The sequence below is a fragment of the Prinia subflava genome, chromosome 3 (genome assembly GCF_021018805.1).
Source record: "Prinia subflava isolate CZ2003 ecotype Zambia chromosome 3, Cam_Psub_1.2, whole genome shotgun sequence".
Classification (NCBI taxonomy): domain Eukaryota; kingdom Metazoa; phylum Chordata; class Aves; order Passeriformes; family Cisticolidae; genus Prinia; species Prinia subflava.
In genome coordinates, this window is record NC_086249.1 from 28662154 (window position 1) to 28686568 (window position 24415).

Sequence of the window (24415 nt, forward strand, 5' to 3'; positions counted from 1 at the left end):
TACCGTTTCTAAGTCACCATTTTTTTAAAGATGTTGTCTGAACTGTGGCTGGAACAGGAACATTTTGTCCCATGACTGCAAAAAGAAAGGTAGCCGTGTGTTTTCTGAGAGGTCAGGGAAACAGCACAGAGAAATTATCCTCTCTTAAGTAGATAAGTGATTGTTATGGCTAAAATATCCTGGCAGTTAATTGCCTGTGAAGATAACTGGCAGAGCTGAGGTGTGGTGGTGTTTGGTGCTGCTAGTTTAGTACAGACAGCTCTGCAACAGACACAAAAAGAGATACAGGTTTGCTTGAAGTGTTTTAACACTTGAATTGTGGAGTTGCAATTCAATTTTCTGACTTTGGAAGAAAACCAGAGAAGTAAGATAGAGAAATTTTATCCCACATGGTGTCTTGGAGGACCTTACAGATCTCAAACTCACCCCAAATCTGTATTGATGTGCACATCCAGCACCTCCCGTACTGTGTCATCAGAGCAGTGGTCCTGGAGCACTGCAAAGTGGATCCTGGTGTCCTGCCATACCTGGCAGGACACCAGAGAGATGGCTGGCACAGGTTTGGGACCATTTTGGGGGGTGCCCTTGCTCAAGAGTGAGAGGAAGAGTTTGGCTGAAACTAAGGATACTATTTTGAAAGTTTTTCAAGATTTTGCCCGGTTATCTGTGTAGATGGTTGTCCCTAGTAAGAGGTGAGCTATTTTAATGAAGTCATGACATGTAAATAAGAATTTGTTTCTTGGTTTGCCTCCTACCTTTACATCCAAAGGGATGTAGAGGATAGATAGGAGCTTCTAATGCCCAACCCCATCAGTGGAGGTGACCTGAAACTACCCACCTGCTATTATGTCCACTTGAGACCCAACTAGGACAGCTCCTCCAAAAGGGTTTTGTCCTACAGAAAGCTTATCAAAAATGCCTTAGGGTCCCTGAGCATTTTCTGGGACTCTGTCCCTGAGCCCCTTCCCTGTCTGGTCATACTTGCAGCCCTGAACTGAGTCAGGGGGATGGTGGCTGTGTTTTGGGGAAGGTTTCCTTTGGAGGAGACTGTGTGTTTCCTGGCTTGTGAATGTTTTTGTTTGTCAGTGTGAGGGGAGAAATACAACTTGCATCTTGCCCTGACATGTGCTTGCTGTGTGTAAACATGCAGCTTTTATAAAAAGGGCTCCTGTCTTGAGAACTGTGGAGCATTCAAGTGCTTCTTGGCTGTGGGCTTCTGCTTTTAGCTGTCGTAAGATCAGATTAATGATGTATTAGTTTGAGATAACTGCCATGAGATCATGTCATTAGCTTGTGATCATGCTCTGTGCCAGTTGGCTGAAACTCGATGCTTTTTAAAAAAACCCACTTTCAGACCAGCTACAAAAAGAGCTTTTTGATTGATGACATTAACAAATAGCTCATTAGTCACCTTTTGGGCTTATTAAAGGAGAGCACATCCAAGGCAGTAAAGAACAGCTGGGGGTGATTAAAGGCAGCCATCAGGCTGAGCTCCGGCGTGCAGGGGAAGTAGTTTATCACCTTGTGCCTTTCACTGTGCCCATACTGCTCCAGGTTACACGAATTTGTAGTGTCCCCCTCAAAGTCCTGGTCCCGCCCTGCTCAGATCCGTAAGGCTCAGTCAGTCCTTCCCATTCCTGCTCATATTGCCTTTGGGCAGATGAACAGCTGCAGGAAGGTGGTGCCTTTACAGAGCAGTCATACCTGCCCAAGAGCAGCTGCTGCTTGCCCAAGAGACAAGACTGCCCCTTGGCACTGCTCTCACATTCCCAGTACACGGCCTTTTCGACACAGAAGTTGTCAAAAGTTACTTAGTTTTTACTCTGGGCAAAACTATGGGTCAGGGAATACTTTAACGTCTCTGAACTCATTGGGATTAGGAAGGATTTGGGTTATTGTGTAGGCACCATAAAGCCCCTTGGATGAGCATGAGGAGGGAAGGTCCCAGTGCATGCCTGATGAAATGAAGGCTATCCCTGTATTATTGCAGGGCACTGGGAAACATCACAGGTAGAGAGATCTGTCTCATAGCATTTGCAATCATTGTGATTGCTGCAAGGCTGCTGCCTGAGACCTTCTCCCACAGTCTGGCCAAGCCCTCTTCCTCTTCTCCAGCTGGACCAAGCTCTTTTCTTCAGTCTCTGCTTCTGGTCTCGGCCTCAGTTGTGCCCTGGCTGCCTAATCAGCCCTTTGGTGTGGTGAATATTGATCCCAAATCCCAAAAGTTGCCTGGAAGCATGTGTTATGGTCAGCGCCCTCTCTTGCTGGAGAACACACTAGCAATAGCCAGCCACTGCTGTAGAGTTTGCAACATGAACAGAAACAGATTCTTCTCCCTTGTCCCAGCCTCTCTCCAAACTGATACTGAACCCTGCTCTCCTTGGTGTGCTCCCTGCTGCCCCAGCTACCAGACCTCCTATGACTTGTGACCACCTCAGCTGTTGTGTAGCCTTTCTCTTGCCGCAGTCCCATGCTCACTCTTACACCAGGCTGGTGGTGGCTCTGCAGTCACCAGCCCTGGCCTGCCCACCAAGCAATGGGATGGTGGGGCTGCTCTGATCCCAGGAACCAGTTGTGTGCACTCCACACTGCCTGGCTCCCCCAGGACAGATGCTACCCAGAAGGGATCACACATGAACTCTTCTTAGGTGCTACAAGGTGTTGGAAAGGTTGCTCATCTAAATCAAGAAATCATTAAATGCACAGGGCTCCGGTGTGCTGTTCTAGGGGCTCAGACCAGCAGGGTGGTGTGTGAGTATCACCAGCCCTAAGCCTCAGGTGGTCACCAGCCCTGGTGGTAATCTAACTGGATCAGATTGAATTGAGTATCTCATGACACTGTGCCCTTGTTTGTTCCTCATGGGGAAGTGGAGAAGTAGCTGAGTCTGTGTCTTCTGGAAAAGCCTCTGAATTTTACTCCCAGTCAAATAGGTGGATGCAGTTAGAGCTCTAAAGCTGAACCACAGGCAAGGAGACATGATAGCTCAGAGAAATGTGAGATCCTTTGTACAGCATCTGCATCTCCACTCAGCAGCACCTGAGCCATGTAGATGGAGCCAATTTTGAGGGCAGTGTTTGGGCACACACTTCCAGCCTATACTTGTCCAGCAGATCCAGCCCATGCATGCTGTAGCATTTAGGGTTTGACACTTCAGTCTCTTGTCTGTCTGGGTTAATCTCAGGTCATTAACTTTTATTTTCCTGCTGTTCTGGTCATATGAATTCTACAGTTTATAGTACTAAGAAAAATATCCCCATGCAGTTGCTGAGTGCCCTGAGAGGCTCTGTGGCAGATTGTCTTGAGCTGGAAATGCTCCAGAAGAGGAGCTTAACTGAGGCTTGTGCTCCAGCAGCCACTCCTGACAGATTAGAGGGATTGTAAAACATTGCTGAAATGGTCATTCCAACATTATGCTATTTTTTCCTGCGGTTTGGAAGAGATTTGCAAGTTAGATTGAAAATGGACAGTGCTTTGTGATCTGCATTGCTGGTTTTGAGGTACAGTAAAAGCTGCAGAGTGAAACAAGTCTTAGTGTATTTAGCCCCTATTATTTTTTGATATTTTATTGGGATATGGGAAGAATGTGGGTCTTTTCTTACCTTGTTTTTCCTCAGAGGAATGGTGCAAGCTACAGGTGTGTAAAATGAGCACCCCTTGCTCTAGGTCAAGACTGCACACAGAACTTGAGCGCAGGCCCTTCGGAAAATCTCACATTTGATTTGTCTTTTTTAAAGATTGAGGTAATGGATGTTGATTATTGACTGTAGCAAGGCTGAGCCCTTCAAGCAGCTGGAGCTGTCATCTCAGCCCTGGTGAGACACCAGCTTGAGCAGTGATGCCTCTTCTCCAACTCCACATTTTAGCAAGAGGTCTATTGTATGAATATAAATGCAGCTAGTGGGCTCTATCTTGTGTTCTCCCCATCCCTCCCCTCCCATCCCTTCCTGTTGGGCAGCCACAGCAGGCAGTGGGCACAGGGCATGCTCTGTGGTGAGACAGGGACCACAAACCCATCTCTGATCTCTGATACTGGCACTGAACACCTGACACCAGCAGCCTCTGTTGACATCAGGTCCTGCTGTGAAGGGAAGAGATGGATGCCCCAAAGCTACAGCAAAGGCTGAGGTTTATGATCTTCTGGGTGTTTGTGATTGCTGATGTTATTGACCCAAATAAATTTTTGACCTTTGCTTTCTCTAATGTTGGTTAGACCTTACATGTCAGTGAAGTCAGAAGGTTTTACACCTGCAATCAATCTGGGTGATGAGAGCTCAGGACTCATGTCTGTATGATTTCATGTCTATATGATTTTGAGCAGAGTGGGGCAGCAGGCAAAGACCTGAGGTTCCTTCTTTCAGAGAAACAGGTAAATATGGAAAAGCCGTTTTATCTTCTATGCTACATTGATAAATCGCCCTTTTGTTCTTTCTCTCTTATACTTTTATTGCACTTGCAGAAAACCCCCTCCCTTGGCAGGTAGAAAGAAGAAACTGCCAGCAGTACACACTGAAGAGATGCCTTTCAGTACTGTAGCTGTACAAATAATAGGTTTTTCATTTCAGTGGCTGAAGGGAAAAATTGAAAATACTTTTTGGTTTGGATCACCCCCTAAAGGAGAATGTTTCTTTTCGTCTTTGATTTCTTTTCATAAGCATAGCATGACACATTCTGGTTTGAGATTATTTACTGCTTTTCATGACTTAAAAAAATAAGAAAAAAGAAAAGAAAAAGAAAACTAGGTCACTTTCAAACTAAAACCAGCACTTGAAAGAACAAGAAAAAAAATTCATTTTTAAAATGTCAAAATGGAGCCTTGCTGCTCTTCTCAGGACTTTTTTTCTTCTTTTTCAGCTTAAACTAATTACTTAGTCCACCTAAATTTGCCTGAAGTCTCAGTACCTCTTAATTGCAATTCAGGTGAATTTGCTACATCAAAAAACTCCAGTCCAGCTCTGTCTGTGCATGCAGTGGCCTGTCCTGCTTGCTGCTCATCAAACATATATGGACAAGTATTTAATTCTACTCAATTACACTGTTGAGCAAGAGAATGTGAAATGAGTTCTTGCAGGTCTGACCAGTCGGGGACACCAGCACCAGCACACTCCCAGTTCATGCTGGTGAGACCTGGCTGGGGCAGGGGCTTGGGCTGTGCTATGCTGGGAGCCACTGGGAGCCAAATACCTCAGTGGGGGGCTGCTGCCCCTTCCTGCAGCCCCTGTCAGCAAGATAGTATCTGAGAGGTACCAGGGCGTGAGAAGTGCAGTGGGATGGCTCAGCCATGCTTTGCCTCCCTGTGGAGACAGGGCCCCATCCATCTCTTTCCTGGCTTCATTTCCTGAGGAGATGGTGCTGGTGTGATGGTGTCCCTCCATTGCTATCTTCCCGTTCTTCCCAGGAGTGCCCTGAATTAGCGTTGTGACAGCATTAAATTGCAAAAAAAATCCTACAAATAATGACAAAGAAAATCAGAGGCTGAGTGGTGGTGACCAGCTGCCAGCCTGGTGTGTCTCATGGGACTCACCTTGCCACGATATCAGCTCCATTGCTGCCATTTGGGTCTGGGTTTGCCTCAGACAGTGCTAGGGAAAATTCTTGTCACCTCCTTTTCAGCATCTTCTAACAGAGGCAAAAACCTGTTATTGCATCACAACACTGTTCTAATTTATTAAGGAAGCTGTGTATGCTTCCTTAATAAATTAGGGCTTGCTGATACTACAAGAATTCTATTCCTTTCCAAATCCATGTAATCTTGAAGGCCTAGGGATACATTAAATGCCTGTATGTGCTACCCCACCAGGGATCCCAGAACCACAGAATCACAGAATTACTTGGTTTTGAAGGGACCTTAAAGATCTGTATTTCCAACTCCCCTGCTGAGGGCATGGGCACCACCCACTAGACGAGGTTGCTCAAAGCCCTATCCAGTCTGGTCTTGAAGACTTCCAGCTGGTCAACCTGTTCCAGTGCCTCCCCACCCTCACAGTAAAGAATTTCTTCCTAGTATCTAATCTAAACCTTTTTATAAGCCACCTTTAAGTACTGGAAGGTGTTTTGTGGTCTCCTTGGAGCCTTCTCCTCTCCAGGTTGAGCTACCCCAGCTTTCTCAGCCTGTCTTCACAGGAGAGACACTCCAGCCCTCTGACCATCTCCAGGGCCCTCCTTTTGACTCTAACAGCTCTGTGTCCTTCTTTTGCTGAGAACCCCAGAGCTGGCTGCAGCACTGCAGGTGGGGTCTTAACAGAGCAGAGCAGAGGGGCAGAATCCCCTCCCAGCCCTGCTGCCCACGCTGCTTTGGATGCAGGCCAGGATACAGTTGGCTTTCTGGGCTGTGAGCACACACCATTGGTTCATGTCCAGCTTTTCACCCATGAGAACCTCAAGTCCTCCACAGGGCCGCCCTCCATGAGTTATTCTCAGAGCCTTTGCTCGCAACTGGGATTGCCCAGATGCACAGGCCCAAGGAGTCAAGGGAAGGAAAATGTCTCCATGAGGATTCCCAGGTGCAACAAACCTGTGGGTTGTACTGAATGACTGATAGTCAGGAAAATAATTTAGTGTCTACACCAAAAAGGAACATTTTAGGGTGGAGAGCTTCTGTGTTAACTGCTCAGTAATCCCATCCTCCCCTGGTGGCTCACAGCCACCTCTCCAGGGCTGGAGCAGCTGAGAGAGCCAAGTGGGCAATGGTAGCATTGCCTTGGCGTGTATATCTGACTGTAACTTCCAGCCTGCAACTCCCATCCATGGAGGAGCTGGGATGTGGGAACAAGGGCCAGCAAGCCTGCCTGCTCCCCTCACTTGCCAGGACCTGATGGCTGGGCATGTAAAGCCAAGACACACATCCTTCATGGATGTCCCTGTGAAACATCATCCCACTTCACCCCAGAAGTAAAACACCATCCCTGCAAGTATCATGATGGATTGGGAGTTCCTAAGTGTTGGTCAGACTGCTAACAGAAATTTAAGAGGTCCAAGTGTTGGTGGCCTTTTGATGCAGTGGGGAGGCTTGTTGATAAGTTGAGTAGAGTAGAATCAGTGATTCTTTGGTCCAAGAGTTTCCCATGAGTCATGTGAGTTTTTCCTCAGGTTTTTTTTTTTTATTATTATTTTCTTCTCTTCCTGAAATATTGTCAAGATTTTCTTCTGCTGAGGTGAGCTTCTCAGCAGCTGGCTAATGTCTAGCAGCATGACAGATGCTCAGAGTATCTTTTGGTTATTCCCCAGAGAGAGAAGCAAGGAGGCATTGCAAGGAGATCTTTGATGCTGCGGATCAGAGATGGACCCTGGTGAAAACTGGAAGCTGGATGAAACAAACTGGTTGTCTCATGGTGGGATCCACCCCTTTTCCAATGTGAAAGGAGGTAGGATATGATTACTGGCTAGTAATCCACCCAGTGAAAATGCTGAGAGCCTTCCCAATGTGTCACTTGTGCTAGCTATAACTATAACCAACCTCGCCCTCCACAAGTAGGACTCTGCAGATGATCATGGTTGGGCAGGAGTGACAGGAGAACTGATAAAATATTCTCGTCATTCATATTTGTGTGGGATGATCTAGGTTGGCTGTAGGGATACATGCTGTTGGGGCAATGATGGGGGCTGCCCCAACCGAGGATCCCTGTTTAAGGACTGTTGAAGGCTTCAGCCCACCTTAGCCAGACACAAGACATCCCACCTCAAGGCTAGAATTCATTGTTCTCTAGAAATTCCCTGTTTCAGGAAAGCACTTGCTGCAGATGCAATGAGGAGTAGCCAGCAGTCCTGTTTCCTCTATCAATTCATCTCTACCTAATTTCCAGTCAGCTGTTCTTACTGGCTTTTTAATCCCCATTTGAACATTTGGCAGAGGCAGCCACAAGTGCTTCTTGCTTAGCACCAGGTCATCTTTTTTACCAGAGGTCCCTGTCCCCTGGGCCAGCACAAGCTGTCCCTCCCTGGGCAAAGTTCCTTCTTTGTCTGGGATGTGCTGTGCCCCAGACTAAAACCCAAATAAACCCACAGCCTTCCAGATGGCAGCACCTTGGGAACGGAAACTCTTTGCTTTGGTAAAGCGCTCGCTTATCTCCATCTGTTTCCCTTGGCTTCCCGCTGGTAGCCCAGATGCTGGGGGAAGGGAAAGGGACAAACTAAGATGTGGCATCGCCTCCCTTTCTGTGAGAGCTGAGTTACATAAGTGGCTTTATGCTTTTGAACCCATAAGTAGATTTATGATTTTGAGCTCTGGGTTCAGTTAACCCCAGCAAAGCACCACTGGGCAACATCCTTATGACAGAATATCTGTTTCTGCAGCTGCCCAGCCCAGGGTGGCACCAGGGAAACAGCACAGGGATGCTTTCTGCAGTCCACTCTTTTTCCCCATTAGAACAATCTATGCTTCTGTTGTTTCTTAAAAGTCTTGGCTATGTGCATGGTCTGTGTTATTGTTTATATAACTGTATTGGTTAAGTTGTAGACTTCAGTATTGCACCATGCTTGTGTCTGTAAAGTAGAGGATGGCAGAGTCACTGCCATCAGGAGTTCATAGAAATCCAAACCAGTTGAACAACTGAATGTGGATATACATTGGCTTTTGGTTTTGTATGCAGCCCATTCCTATCCTAAACTCGTGGTTCAACTTTTTCTAACCATTGGGTCTCAGAACATTTTACAACAGGGGCAAGATCTCTTAGAAAGGGCACAGGTCTGGGATTGCTGTAGGGCATCACGCACCTGTCCTTCTCAAATGTCCTCCTAGAACCCCTAGGAATACAGGGATCCACAGATTCCGGATCAAATTTTTTGTAAGTCAAGCCCATTCACTGAAAAAATGCCATGAATCATAAAGGAAAAAAAAACCGCCACAAAACACCCCACCCTCTGCAATTCAAGAGTTTTTTTTAATTTGCATTGCATTATTAATTATTAATGTATTAATTTAATTGCATTAATTAGCAGCACTTTTGACATTGCAAGAAATGCCTGAAAATAGCAAAATCCTCGTGACCTTCAAGGCACAAATGGAATTCAGCTCTTGGTCATGTGTTCCTGTGTGGTCATGGATCTTACTGGCAGTGAGGGATCTGTGTGTGTTGTGCTCTGCAGCTGGGAGCAGACAAGATTGGGTGGGCTCATTTATGGGATGCAAAATAAACTCCTACAAGTTTTTGGTGAGAGATCAGCTCAGGGAATCCCAGAGCCTGTGGTCTCACCTGTCACAGGCACTGAGCTACTGCAGCACTGTTATCAGATGACTCAAAGGTTTGGTCAGCCTCTGAGTAATTCTTGCTCCTGCTGGTTAAACCTTCTCCAGCTGCTGTTGTTGGAGGAGACCGTAGCACACAGGAAAGTTTTGCTGCAGGCACGGTGCTCCTGGCCATGCCCTGAGCACTGGGTAAATTGAAGAAAGGGAGTGAAAAGCTATGGACAAAAAGGGGAGCACCGCTGGGGATCCCAGAGAGGGTACAGATGGGCCAGTGGAGCTTCTGCTCTTCAGGGTTCATCCTGACAGGTCTCTGTCTTGGGCTGGTTCTGAGGTTTTTCAGTAACAGCTGGATTAAAAGAAAACCCGCCAGACGCACATGAAAGCTGTCAGGGTGAACTGGAAGCAAGATAAGCAGTGGCTTATCTGCAGTGTGATTAAAACAGCGTTGTCACCCCAGCTGTCCTCATCTACCTCCCAGCTGACTTCCCTAGCGTTTGTTCTTCTTCCCTCAGACAATGAGCTCTCCGAAGGTGCCCCAGCCCTCTTTGCTCTGGATCAGCTGGGTAAGTCCATGCACGACACATTTTCCTCTGCCTGTTTTTTTAATGTTGAGTAATTAGGAGATGAGTTAAACAATAGGGCAGTTGCTAAATGCTTTTAAATTTATCGGCACCAATGCCTCCTTTCTGTGCTGTTTTTGAATGTCATCCATCAGAGGGATGGAATAGCTTGACACTATATGTGTTTGATAGGTTTCTGTGTTAAATTGATGCAGGGTATTTTCCCCTGGGATAAAAGCTGTTACCTTTCTGGTGCAGAGCACTGTAGGATGCTGTTATTTCTTGGCTGGGGGTTTGAGACTTAACCAGCAGCTGATACTGAAGCTTCTGTGACTTTCTGGCAGCTTGCAAAATGATGAGGGATTTTTCTTCACCCGAGAGGCAGAAGTAGAGACGAGTAAAGCAAGAGAGAAGAGTAAGATACTCAGAGAGAAACCAGCCTCAAATGAGGAATGGAAGCTGAAGGCTTCAGAGACTGAATCCATGGGGGAACCTCATGTGGCAGTGATCTCCCCTTAATCCCAGGGTCAAGGTCAAAAGAGGTGTGATTCTCAGGATGAGTTAGAGGTGCTCTACGTAAGGTGTGGTGAGGATTCGAGCTACAGGATGGGAAGCTTCTGAAGGAGGGCTTCTGGCCACCCAGCACTGGAGGTCTGATGTGCATAGAAAGGGGAAAAGGGTAAGGTTGGAAGGGACCATAGTGGGGTCATCTGGTCCAACTTCCCTGCTCAAGTGCTATCAGTTGCACAGAGTTGCATCCAGAGAGTTTCAAAATATCTTCAGTGAGGGAGATCCCCTAATCTCTCTGGGCAGTCTGTTCCAGTCACCCACAGTAGAGAAGTTTTCCTCATATTCAGGTAGAACTTCCTGTGCATCAGTTTCTGCCTGTTGTGGCTTGAACTATTGCTTGGCTTCACTGAGAAGAGCCTGGTCCAATCTCTTGGCACCCTCCCTTCAGATACTCATAGGCATTGATAAGGTCACCTCTCAGTCATCTCCTCATGAACGGGCCCTCAGCCAATCCTTGTAAGAGAGGTGCTCCAGTCCCTTAATCCTCTTTGTAGCCCTCCACTGTATCTGCTCCAGGAGCTCCACATCTCTTTGGTACTGAGGAGCCCAGAACTGACCAGCTGCCAGCCCCTCCTGAGAAGAGCATGCTGGAAAGTGTGAAATAAGATGTGCTGGGAGATATGTCAGTCTCAGGAGCAGCTACCCTGCCTTGCTCTTTGGCAGCATGGTGGAACTGCTCTGGCACACTGCAATGTGCGTCATTTTGACATGACTGAGCACTGGCCCTTCCTCACAAGGAAAAGGCACCCTCCTCTTCATTTCCAGGGCAAGAAATTCCCCATACTTGGAGATACTCAAAAGCTCTCTAGACATGGACCTGGGAAATGGTGGCTCTGCTTGAGCAGGAGATTGGACCAGATAAACTCCAGATGTCCCTGCTAAACTCAGCCTTTCTGTGATTCTGTGACTACTCTGCTGCTCTTGAGACCCACCTTGATCCCAGTAAAGATGATCCACATGCACCTACTGGGTACTCACCATGTATGGCACTGATAGAAACTTGGGATCAGAGGATAAAACTGCAGGAGCCCAGAGAGTGTATTTTTTCAAGTACAGCTATCTCCAATGTGTATTTCTGCTGCTAGCAGACAGGTTCTTGAAAAAAAAAAATTCCTAGGAATACAAAAATGCCTAAAAACTGTATGGTGCCTCACTGGTTCTAGAAAGGGTGGCACATCAAGGGGTTGTCCTCACTGCCAGTGAGAACATATACTTGGTCACATTTTAAAGTAGTCCGAGTGAGCTGTCTCCACTTGGTGTCAGGATAGAGACTGCTCTGACATGCATTCACCCAGAGGAGTGTCTTAGCAGGGAATGGGAATAAAGCCAGGAGCCTTCCTTTGGCTGCCTCATTCAGTATCTGATTGTGGTTAAAACACATCAAATAACTTTAAAATGCATTTTCTGTGACAGAACTCAGACCAGCTCCTTTTATCCTCTTGGTTTTCCTTCTCTTGTTCCTTGAACAGGGTTTTTCCTCAGTGGCATGTGCCCACTTCTAACCTTGGCAAACACTTCAGGTATTAGTATTTAGTGACAAAGAAAAAGCTCCCTGTCCAAATAACAAGTTGTGGTAGATTTTAGGAGGAACTCCTCAGACACCACTTTTCTCAGCACAAGAGTTTAGACATCCCTCAGTCTGGAAAAGATTATCCAAACCAGTGCTTATATCACCTTACAATTCCACTCTGCTTTCCAAACATAGCACAAGACACGATTACTCTATCCAAGGTAGACAAGACAGACAAAGCACATGAGATAGCAGAACAAGTAATGGAAATATGATTTCTCCACTTGCCTTTCTCCCAGCTGGTGAATTTTCAGCTGGATCAGTCTCCTGACCTAAGTCAGGCACAGTTGTCTGGTTTGCAGTGTCAGGTAAGACAGGTGGTAAGACCAAGCACAGGTTGGAGAGGTAGAGGACAAGACCATCCCAGCAGCACCTTGGATTTATGCCGTGAAGTGATTGTGTAACCAAAGAGTACCACGTCAAAAATACTTGAGTTATTAGTAGAGGAGCAGCAGATAAAGGACTATTATAATAACAACAGGTTGAGACAAAACATCAATATTGTAATAAAGCATCATTGGGATAAAAATCACAGAAAGGCAGGTCTGAGCAGGACTTCAGGAAGACAGATACACCCCACTTCTGCCTGGAGGCAGGGATAATAGCTCCTGTTCACCCATCACCCTGCGTGCAGGACCAACTCATCCTAGCAGTTTTCCCAGGCAACACATCCCAGTGCTTTGCCACCCTTTGCTTTGCTGCCCTGGAAGGGTTTCTCCAGTTTCTAATTAGATTTTCATAATTTAAGCCAAAAGCGGGCATAAGCAGGAAAAAGGCCTTCCATGGGTCAGAGAATTTCTTGCCCACTCTGCAGGGGCTGAAGGGGGCATCCAATGGAGGATCAGTGGAGTGTATCCCTTTCTTCCTGCACATCATGTCTTCCTTGACCTCTAGTCTTGTGTCCAGCTTGCTGCCAAGTGCAAATGTAAAAAGCTGTGCTTGGATTTTGCTTTATTTGTGGAATAGGGACCAGATTCATGAGAGGTATTTTGCATCACATCATACCATGAGTAACTAACCTCCAAGAAAAGTTTTGGCCAGTCATGCATTCATCTTTTCATATTTTATTGTAGCCCAGGTGCTCCTATCTTGCTTATAGTGACACCGTATGACACAGTACCAGGAGTCACTCTTATACACCAACACACAGAGCATCTGCACCTTCTTGTTCATCTACCAGGTTTATCACCTCATTGCAGCAGGTCAGATGACTGACAGCTCTGTTCTTGCTGAATCTGTGCTGGATGTTACTCATACTCTCCTTTTCTACAGTTTGCAAAAATTTTAGTGATTCCAAAGGTTCCAATGGTGGAATGAATGGGAAATCCCTTCCTAGCTCTTCTTTCTCTCCTTGTCTTAAAGACTTGTGCTCTGCTTTGCCATGCCCAACCTTTGAAAAGCTCTCTGGGGTCTGCTACTGTGTAAGCCAGTGCATGGCTCACCTGTACCTTGTGCAGTAAGGACATTTCTGACATTCGTTGCAGAAGTACCTGGCAAACGAAGCAAAAGTGATAGAGGGAAAGAACAGCTTCCATGAAAGCAGGCTCTGAGTAAACTACAGCTGAATTAGGTGGAAAAGAGATGCTTGAAGGAAGGTACAGTAGCAGTACAAGAATTATGAATGGCATAGAAGTAAATAAGTGCAGGAGAGACATGGACATAGTGGATGTAGTCCAACAAAGAGCCACAAGGATGATGAAGGGACTGTGGCACTTCCCCTGTGAGCAAAGAGTGAGAGAGCTGAGGCTCAAGCCACAGCCTAGAGAAGGAATGGCTCTGGGCATCTCATCAATGTGTATAAATACCTGAAGGAAGGTTGTAAAGAGGTTATGATCAGACTCTCTCCAGGACCAGAGGTGATGGGCACAAACAGAAACACAGGAGGCTCCCTCTGAATATCAGAAAAGGATTTTTTTCTGTGACGGTGACTATGCACTGACACATGTTCCTCAGAGAAGTTGTGGATTTTCCATCCTTGGAGTTATTCCAAAGCCATCTGGACATGGTCCTGGGAAACAGGTTCTAGGTGGTCCTGCCCGAGCAGGGTGATTAGACCAGATGACCTGCAGGGCCCCTTCTGAACCTCAACCAGTCTGAGATTCTGTGAAAGAGGGAAAAGCTTAAAACAGCCCAAAGGAAGTATGTCTTCACTCAGGACACAGTTCCATCATGCAGCTTGCTGCCACAGAATGTCCAGGATACCAAAAGTATGAATGGGCTCAAAAAGTGATTAGAAAACATAATGGGAGAAAGGAAAGAAGGGCTCTCAAACTTGACAATGCGGCTAAAACTTCTGGCTCAGGAAGGGAAATAGGATCATGTACTAGAGGAAACAGCACTTGCAATGTTCAGTGTATTTTCTCTGCAGTCATCTACTGGAGAGGATACTAGGAGCTCTTAAACTTTGCAATAATCCAGTGTGGTCCTTCTTGTCTTAGGTCAACAGTGACTAACCCAAACCACCCTTTCCTTTCTTCAGATTCTCTCCCACAGCTTTAGCTGCTGGATTTCAGCAGATATGAATCAGATGGCGACTGCTGAGTTCCTTTTGTTCTGTAAATGATTAAAACAGAACATTTCACACTCGCTTGGTGTCCCAGCAGAGAAATGCTACATTTTTGCCTTGGCAAATCCTGAGGTGGAATTTCTGGCTATGGAGAAAGTGAGATCAGGGAGAGAAAAATTATCCCAGCAGAGGAACATATGCAAACCACTTTTCTGTCTCTCCCGTGCTTGGCATATCTTCTCCCCATTTTCCATTTCCTCATCCCTCCTCTTTTTTCCACCTCCTTCCCACCCCACTGGCATTTTCTCTGCTTGCTGCTTAAAGATGATTTAATTGAATATCAGAAAAAAAAGGAAGCAGACTGAATAAAAAATGCAAGGTGAAAGCCCCCAGAACAGAAAGTTCTGGGCAGAGTAATGAGAAAGTGATGAAATGGAAAAATAAAGTGGGAGTGGGGGTATGAACCTCATCCTGCCAAAATCGAGATGAATATGTATGGGAGATGCAATATATCAGTGGAAACCCCTAGGATCTGCGCCTCACATTTCCCGACAGCCGACCAGAGGAGGAATTAGCTGGCTGTGCTATTTATAAGTGCACCCTGGGCATGGTCAGCTGCTGGAGGAGGTTCCCCACAACAGCAGCTTGCAGGAAATGCTGCTTTGGTGATACTGTCTGCCTGGGGAATAAACACACCCAGAAATGAAATCCCATTGGATATAATAGGGAAGGAAAGAAAAAGCCCTGGTCCCTGCCTTGTTTCTTCCCACTGCTTCATAACCATCCAGCTGTTTTTTTTTCTTTGTTGTTCTGACCTCATCCCACACTGGAGCGAATCCAGCGAGCGAGTACTCTGCTTAGCTGCCTTCTGCCAGAAACCAAAGAGGTCAAGTTATTAGAGAAAAATGAAAGCTCTTTGGCAGAACTGGAAAAACAGATGTGCAGAGATATTTCTGCTGCTTCCAAATACAATGCTGCCTATGAAATGTGTATCAGAGGCGATCTGATAAATGTGCACAGTTGTCGTGGTAGAAATCTTAATAGTGGCTAATTATTTAGCAGGATGGGTTTCTTTGGGGCTCCCGGTTTACTGGAGCTGAGTTTACTGGCTGCCAGGTTACAAGATTACTTAAAAACCTTCTGCAGATGTGATTTAGAAAGTGGTGCTCCAATGCTGCAAGAGGATCTGCCTCTGCCCAGTAGCTAGAAGTCTCTGCAGGGCAAGTAAAGCCTGTGACTATCAAGAAGAGAGAGGGTATTCTCTACCTCAGGTATGGTAAGGACATCCTTTATGTCAAAGGCTTTGTGGCTTTTATTTACTAAATTCGCCTGGGTGGAAGTTTCTGTGCAGTGTATTCTGATTTCTTGATTCAGCTCTTGCTGTGGTCTCCGCATTGCAGGGCAGCTGTTCATGCCATCCCCAGAGGTGGTGTTACGGGGCTGGAACCCTCTGCCTGCCCATCAGCCACTGTTAAAAGCAGCAGCGACAGCAAGAAGCGGAATTGTGCGCAGGCATTTGGGGTTGCCGCAGTGTCAGGCGGAGCAGGACAATTATTTGTTTGCTTGCAGCATTTGGAAGCTGTGGGATTACACGCATAGTTGGCTGCAAATGTAACGAGCGCCAATACCCGAGTGCACCCATGGTTTGGGATGGCTGCATCCCTGCTGCAGGGCCTCAGGGGTCCAGCCAGGTCTGTCAGCAGCAATTGCAGGTGTTTGGGATGGCGCAGGGGTGCTGAGTGATGCAGAGGGCTGCTAAGGACCAAGCCATGGTGGCACCTGGAAATGCTTCTCCCTCCCATTTAGCTCACCAAAATGTTTGGGATATCCATGAGAGGTGTTTGTTTTCCCTAGCAGGGTAAAGGGACATGGGATGTGTGAATAATGTGGATCTCCTGAATCCATGGCTACCAGGGAGAAGCAGGCAGGAGGCAGTGAACAGAGATGACACTGTCATATCCTGGAAAGAGATATCACTGTCATATCATATCTGCTGACTATACAACTGGAGCTCTGGTGGCACCTGTTCCTGGTTGAGCAGATTAGAACCAAAAGGGGTGAAAAATTAACTAATTTTGTTCCCCAAATTCCTTAGAAGAACGACATAAAACAAACGCACAAAGAAATATTAAAATATTGTAACTATTCCCAAACGGAGGAAACAATATATTTTAATAAAACGTATAAGTAAACAAATTTCTAACTACATATGAAATTTACTAAAATATTGGAGCTGCAAAGGGGAGAAGCTTGAGTGGCAGTTGCCTTGCCCTCCAGGGCAGACACAGCTCCCCAGAGGTTATCAGATGTATCAAACCACAAAGGGTTAGAGAATTCCCTCTTCAAACTCCCTCTCCAATCTGCCATCCTTTGTGGCCACTTACCAGTTTATCAAATCAAAATGGAATTGAACAGGAAAAAAGAATTTAGAAATCATGTGGAAACACACACCAGAAAATGAGTAACATGAGAGAGAATTGAAACAATACTTTTACTTCAGCAGAAAAATAAGAATCTTTTCCTTGGGAACATAACAGCATGGTTCACCAGGTCCTTGCAATTCTACTGAAAGACAAGATGACAGATAATCTTTTTTCTTGATATAATTGTTCTTCTAGCACCAAAATCACCACTGATCCCCGTGCATCAGAAAGAGGAGCACAAACCCTGGGGCCAGAATGAGAAATTAAATAAGCCCTTGAACAGGTTGGATCTGCTTTGCCAAGGGCAGTACAGCCAGATTTCCCCCAGGGCCCCCATGATATCAACTGGGAAGCAAAATAATGTGTCCCATTTTGCCCAACCAAATGATAAAGTTGGAACATGACAAAAAGTAGCGCTTGAATTGCCATTTTGAACTGGACTCTGTGGATTCACTGGACAGCAATGCCCTCATCCCACTTCATCTGCCACAGTGAATGGGTACTTAACAAGCAAAGGCAAAATTTCACCTTCATTTTACAGCTGAGTTGGTTCATGGATCACCTGTGCTTTATAAGCAAAGCTAACCTCTCTGGGGGAGGTAGGAAAAGCTGAAAAATCAAGGCAAATTCCTCTTAGGGACCGAGGTGTCTATTGTCAAGGCTCCCCATGACTTTGCAGAGGATTTAGGCATTCAGAAACCTAAACTTGGGCTTAATCTTCTCCCCCATACTCAGGGCGGCTGCAGATGACAAAGGAACTGAACATCTATTTCTAATTCAAGCCTGGTACCTTAAGCACTGGCCTGTAGTTTTTCTCCTGAAGAGGTCAAGGATGTAATGGTTCCCTTTGCCCTCACCTCAAAAAGCAGCATTTGAAATTTGCTGCTCCCCTCTTTGAGCATAACACCAGCCTGTATTAGGTGACTTCAGGGAGATGGGTGATAGATGCTTCAGTTTCAAAGCTTCAGAGAGACTTTGCAGGGACAGCACCTGGACTGGCACCTTGCCTTGCACAGAGGCATGGAGGGAAGGGCACCTCTGAGCACTCCCAGCTCACAAGGCAAACATTGTTCTGAGGTAACTTCTGTCATGGGAGATGCACAGATGCAGGAACTGAGGAACCCGATTTCACCACCGAATATTTTTTTTCCTTCTTTGACTGTTTCTATATCCTATAGTTTCCCTGTGTCTTGCATCTGAGAAAAACCCAAACTTTGAGCAAAGCTGGGTTTTGTGATGCAAAAAAGCAATGCCTCAGGCTGCTGTGAACCACAGTACTCTCTCAGTGCCTGAAGCTGCTGGGAGTCCTCTCTGCATCCATCCAGTCCTGTGGCCGTGGCACTGGGCCAGCTCCTGTCTTGCTGTGCCCCTTTATGGGGCTGTGGTGACAGGGAGTGGCTTCCTCTTCAGCCTGTTGCTGCATTTCTTCCTACCTGCCTTTATCCATTTGGCACGGTATTGAGGAGAGAGAAGCCACCATCAGTGCCCGGGAGAAAGACGTGCAAATACAATGGACAGTCCTGGCATCACTGGGCAGCTTGCTAGACTGAAAGAGGTTGAAGCATTGAGATTGGGAAACACAAGCAGTGTCCTGGAAGTGCCACTTTCCCAAAAGATGCCTACCCTATGGGACAGTACTTGGAATAGGGTGTATTGAGACTGCCCAACCTACTCTGTGCCCACATGGCTGCAGGGATAGGAATGAAGTGCTGTGGAAACACCAAAGGACCTCTTCTGCCATGTCCCCTCTGTCAAACCTTGGGAGCAGGGTTGCAGTGGTCTGGGGAGATGAAGCAGCGGGTCACTCCAGCCCTAATGAACACTCATCCCGCGGAGCGGGTGTGCCAAACCACAAAGAAGTGTGATGGAGCAGGTGGGCAGCAGGACAAGGGGCTGCGCTCAGGAACGGGGCGCTGAGCTCAGGAGTGGGGAGCTGAGTTTAGGAACGAAAGGATATGCCCAGTCAACCCCCGAACAGCCGTCGGCTCCTCCGTGCACAGGGAGAAGCCAGAGCTCTGGGAGACGAGTTGGATGCCCAGAGTTAATTCACGGACTCGGCGTAACCCCCACCAACTGTCCCGCAAGGGACCAGGCAGCCTGTGCCGATACCTGGGTAGGGATTTAGACCCCGAGCATCCCCAGACTTGAGGCGGGGCAGTCGCGCTTCCACACGGACTCACCCCGGGCGTACCCGGGTGTCTAAAGTGGCTCGGGGTGCGGCTGCCAGCCTCCAGCCTGGGGTGCGAGGCTCCCCCGAAGGTGCCTCCCCCACGCCTCCGACAGGAGGGGCGAGAGGGGCGGGCAGCGGCCGCCCCGGGCCGGGAGGTGCCCGGCCCGCCCCCGGGCCCGCCCCGTCGCTGTCCCCGCCCCGGCCCGGCCCGCGGCGGCCGGCGGAGCGCGCCCGGCGGCGGCGGGGAGCGGCGCGGATGGCAGCGGTGCTGCCGGGCACGGCGGGGCGCGGAGCCGGAGGTAACGGCGGGGAAGGGAGACGGTGTCCGTGTGTCCCCGCGGGGCTGCGTGTCCGTGCGTGGATGTTTGCGCACACGTGTGTCCGTCTGTGCGCGGGGGTGCGGGCGCCCGTGTCCACGTGTGTCCCGGGAGCGCGCCGGGGTGTGCGGGGTGCCGCTGCGGGATGCCGCTTCTCGTGCCCCCCGTGGGTGCCGCCGTGCCCCGCCGCCCGCCCAGGAGGACGCGGGAAGGCCTGGGCTCCCGGACCCGGCGCACGGCGCTGCTCCCCGGGCTGCGTGCAGCCCGCAGGCGGTGCGGCAGCGGCGCCGAGTCCTGCCGAGCCCTGCCGAGCCGCCCGCCGCTCCGTTAGAGCCGAGCCGCCGGCCCGGCGGCCGCCGCTGCTCCCGCTCCTCCGCTCCCGGAGTCCTCCCCGGGAATCTTCCCCGGGAATCTTCCCCGCTCCGGGAAGGCAGAGCAGCGCGGGGCGCGCCCCGAAACAGCCCCGGCCAGAGCGGGGTGTCCGCAGGATGTTCGAAGGAGGAACGCGCCGGGGGTCCGGCGCTCCCGGGAAGAGCGAGGCGCCGGCCGGGAGCGCCGGGAATGTTTCCAGCCGCTCTCGGAGCCGCCGCTGCCGTTTCCGCAGCAGCGAGCGCGGGTCCCCAGCGCCGGGCTGTCACTCGGAGCGGCCCCGCAGCACCCACGGGGACACCGGCCCGGCCCGCGGGTGCTCGGGGCGGCAGCGCCGGCCGCGGGGGACACGCAGGAGGGGCCTCCCACGCCGGGAGAGCGCTTTCTCACGTTGTTGTTGCAGGGGGATGGTGAGAGGGAACTTTTTTATATTTAACCTTCCCACCCATGCGGGGAACAAAGATAAACTCCAGTTTAAAAAAAAAAAGTCAGCATTGAAAGGAAAAAAAAAAAAAAGCCCCACGACGTGAAATTAACCCGAATCCTCCTGCCAGGTTTTGTGATTCATAGCTTTAAGTACAGGAAGGTCGCTGCTTGGGCTTTTTCCTCTTTCGATGGAAAGAGTTGTTTTCTTTTTTTTTACTCTTTCCCGGTGCTGTGCGAACATCCCGGGAGCTGTGGGCGGCTGCCGCTAGAGATGAGGATCTGAGGATCGGGTGGCTGAGGGTCTGCAGGGCCCTTCTCGTGTATCCACTCAGTTTGGGTGACGTCTTTTTATGTTTAGAGATAAGCCGAAAAGCTTCCTGAGAGAAGGGTGGCAGTGGACATGAGTCCCATGAATTTTCCTGAGCACAGCTAGCTGGCAGCGCCATTCCTGCTAACAGGTGTGCATGTATATAGTTATATATAGATATTAAATATATATATAAATATATGTAGGTATGTGTTTATGTGTTTTTATATATTTGCATAAATATGTAGACATACATGGCTGCATATATGCTATATAAATAAAATATAGACCATGTATATATATTTACTTTTAGACATGTATATCTGTATGTATACATAAGTAATTCCTAATGGCCAGAAAAGCTTTTCCAAGGCTTCTATAAATACCTTATCAAGAAATGTCTGAGTGGTGAGGGCAGGGAGTATGGGGTGGGCAAGAGCCCATAGTAAAAGCCTCTCTGGGGCTGTGCTGGGTGCATGGTGTGGCCCTGCATGGAGGATCCGTGTCCTGCCCAGCCTTCCTCATCCCCAGCCACGAGTGGGGCAGTGGTGTGAGGGGATGAATTTGGGGAGGCTGGTTTTAGGTTGTTGAACAGGGGAGGTCTGTGCCCCGCAGTGTTGCTGGGGCTGGGCCTTCCAGTTTCCCCAGTCACCTGCATGTCCATTCTCATCTGTCCTGATGGCCATTGCTCCCCTTCTCTCTCTGTCAGCATTTGGCAGGTGAAACTCTGTTTTCCCTCCTTTGGAAAGCACTGAGCTACTGGAGGAGGGCAGCTTCAATCCAAAGGGGCATATGTGGCCTCTCCTAAGTCCAAATATCTGCAGGATTGGTGACAGGCAGGAGGGCATTTTCCAAGTCCTGGCCTCCCACGGCAATCTGGACCAAGCCCTCTGCACATCAGTCCCTGGATGGAGGGATGGATGCTCGGGCACAGCTCTGGTGCTCCTGGCAAGAGCTCCTCTGTGAGCAAACGCCAGCACAGAGCCGAAGGCTTTGCATTTCTCCAGCAAAGACACACCTAAGGGGGTTGGAAGGGATCCCAGCAGCAGCCCAGGGAGTGCCAGACTCTGTGCACACGAGTGTTTCAGGATTATGCGGAGCTGTTACTGCTGACCATTGCAGCTTTCCTTCAGGAAACGAAAGCCCGAGTCCACAGTGCCTTTTCCTCTCACTGAGAGGCAGTAACTTGCTTTAAAGGCCAGATCTGGTATAAATGTTATTTGGTGCTAAGGCAGGAGTGTGTGCCCTGTGTAGCCTTCTTGTCCTGGAAACCCTTAGGAGCCCGGCTGCATACTTGGATTTTCACACACGGACTATCTGCTAATGTAATAGTCCCAGTGGAAAGTTTAGTGCTCGGGAATATTTTGCGGATTTGAGAAAAATCCCAGGAGGATTTTTGGTTTCATACAGCAATTGCTTTTTGGCAGCTTTGGGATAGATGTAATCTGGTCCCCATTTATGTCCTGAATTTTTAAATGGAATGGCCTGCCTTCCACTCAGGGCAGAAGTAGAAATAGATGGAAGTAGAAAATAACAGTAAAAAGAACAACATCGCTTCTAAAAAAATAAATTCTTAGGGCAACTTTTCTGTTCAAATGTTGCATTTAGGAAATATGTATGTCCATTTTTGGTCCTTTTAGTGACTTTTTGAGTAGGTGAGATGCTACTGTGGGTATACATTTCAAGTAAATCTGTGGAAGCTGGTGGAACTGCTCCAGGTTTGGATCTTTGCATGTGAGGGCAGAGTTTGGCCACACAGTAAGGTGTATCCCATTAGCAGCAGGAGGTCCTGCAGCATTTGCTGGCTTTCAGTGGCCTTGTCCAGGTCAGATGTGTCCCACCAGAGTGTGTGGCTGAGGTTTTCCTGATGCATGTCTGTCCCACATCTTGAAGTTGTAGCATGTCATTTCTGTGCAAACCAGGCATTGACAGCCAGCACGTGTCAAGGCAGCACCGGCCGAGGAGAGGGGTGATCTGCAGGGGCATGGCACATCTCATGAACACAGAGCATGGGGTGAAATAGTTGAGCAGCACTTGGCATTATCTGCTCTGACCATGTTGGCTAACACAAATGTGCTTTAGACAACAGTAAGTCCAGTGATCAAGTCTCAGGCTGGAAAATAATGACATTTTTAATTTAATTTAATGAATGATTTAATGACTTAAAATGCATTTGGTGAAATTCCTCCCTGTGGTGGCTACCTGGGGTGGACAGAGGGTCTCTGCTAGTGACATGTCCCATCCCATGGGATGTGCTGCTCTGCTTGTGATCAGCACCATTTTGAGGCTGGTTTTGATATGATGGCTCCACACAGGTGGCTTTGCTGTGATTTTCCCTGTTCTAAATCTGAGCTGAGCCATCTGCGAGCAAACTCTACAGGCAGTTATCTTGTTAGCACTTCTACGTATAACACCTTTATTAAATTTCTGCATTTTCAAAGTAGCTGAATATAAACTACATGTAATGATTTAATAATGAAAGGATCATAATTGTAATATATATTCTGGTGGGAAGAAGGTTTAATTTCTTTTTGCTTTGAGTTATGACACCTAAGAATTGTGCAAAGACTCTGCATAGTGTAGGCTTATCACAAGCAGTTCTTCAAACAGATCAAGTGAAGAATTTGGATCCTTAGGATGGCTTGTTGCTTGTGTTAAAGAAAGGGAAAAACTCTAGAAATCCATACGATAGAGTTCAATGCCCGCCTTTTCAGTTAGAGAGTACTGTACAGCCTTTGTACTATTTTTGTTCTGTCCTTATCCCAGGCTCCTTTGTACGCTGCAAGTTTGTGGGAATGACTCAGGGAGAAAGCTATTTAACCTAAAGGACACCACTGGCAAAAAAAAACCAATAGATGGATAAAGAGCAATGTCCGTGACTGTGAGTGGGAACCAAGAGGAGTATCTGTGTGTGTCTGAGGAAGACAGATCCCAAAACCTCCTCCAAACGGGGTGAAAAAATTTCTTCTTCTTCAAGATGCTGTTTATTCAGTTTTAGAAGGGAATTTTATAACATAGTTGCTTGAAGTAACAAGGAACTAAGACAGAATGATCCACAGACCTAGGTCCTATTTCACTTCTGGTTAATTAATGGAAGGGCTTGAATATTCAAGTGACATGGATCATGCCAGTGCTTTTCTGTAACGTGATCATTTTTAAAGGCAGTAAGTACAGCAAAATTTATTGTGGCTTAAACTCCTGCTCTACAAGTGTCTTGTCTGTATGTTGTAGCTGATTGATGATTTTGCTTTTTTTCCCCAGTGGAAGAAGATTTCCTTCCCTTAGAATTTATGTGATGGATTTTATCTTGGAGGGTTTTTTTATTGCTTGGAAATCAGAATTTACGGTGTAGTGAAAATGTCTGCAGACAGTTGCTGGGGCGGCGTGGCTGTAGCAGAAGTGTTGTCTCACTTGCGAGCTCCATGTCAGCCTTTGTATTTCACTCTTTTACCAGGAGTTTCTTCCCCTACTTTCAACTCTGAATAATACTTATCCTTTCATCTCAGAGCAGCAACGCTGACATGAGTTGTCATTGTGCCACTGGCACTTTGATCAAAGCAGGAATTTCAATTATTGATTCAATTCTTCGAATAAATTTGGGCTGGCTGTATTTGTAGACTCAATGTTGTAGCTGCGAAGGCGAGTATATAGCTTATAATATAGAAAGACCTTAAAAATGCACATATTTTTGCAAAGCCTAGCACAGCTGCCTAAGGAATATGCATCTCTTCCTCCATCGGGTTAATGCCCAGGTAACTGTTTGGCACCTGGAGGTGTGATGAGAATACTGCCTGTATCCTGCCTCTCCTCTGGGGTGAGCCTGGGTCGGGGGGAAAAAGCAGCGTGTTATTCTCGCATTATAAAACCTGCTACCATCTGAGATGAAAGGGTGGTGACGGGCGCTGTTTGCCCCTACACGCCGGCACGCCTCATTTCCATCAGGAAGGCGGAGAAGTGCGGGCATCTGAGGGGATCTCCCGGGGAGGCAGGCTTGGCTCCACTCTCTCCTGTATCC

At 47.7% G+C, this 24415-nt stretch overlaps 1 protein-coding gene across 2 annotated transcripts in view; it reads left to right on the forward strand.

Annotated features, from left to right (window-relative positions):
* Positions 1–19149: 19149 nt before the first annotated feature.
* AMOTL1 (angiomotin like 1) overlaps positions 19150–24415 on the forward strand; it is a 54618-nt gene continuing 49352 nt past the window's right edge. Inside the window, exon 1 of one of the 2 annotated variants that reach the window (XM_063394509.1) lies at positions 19150–19280. In XM_063394509.1, coding sequence (XP_063250579.1) covers positions 19238–19280 — 43 coding nt within the window. In that variant the 5' untranslated portion in view covers positions 19150–19237. Of the gene's footprint in view, positions 19281–20449; positions 20552–24415 lie in introns of those variants that run through there. The other variant, XM_063394510.1, reaches the window with a different exon arrangement.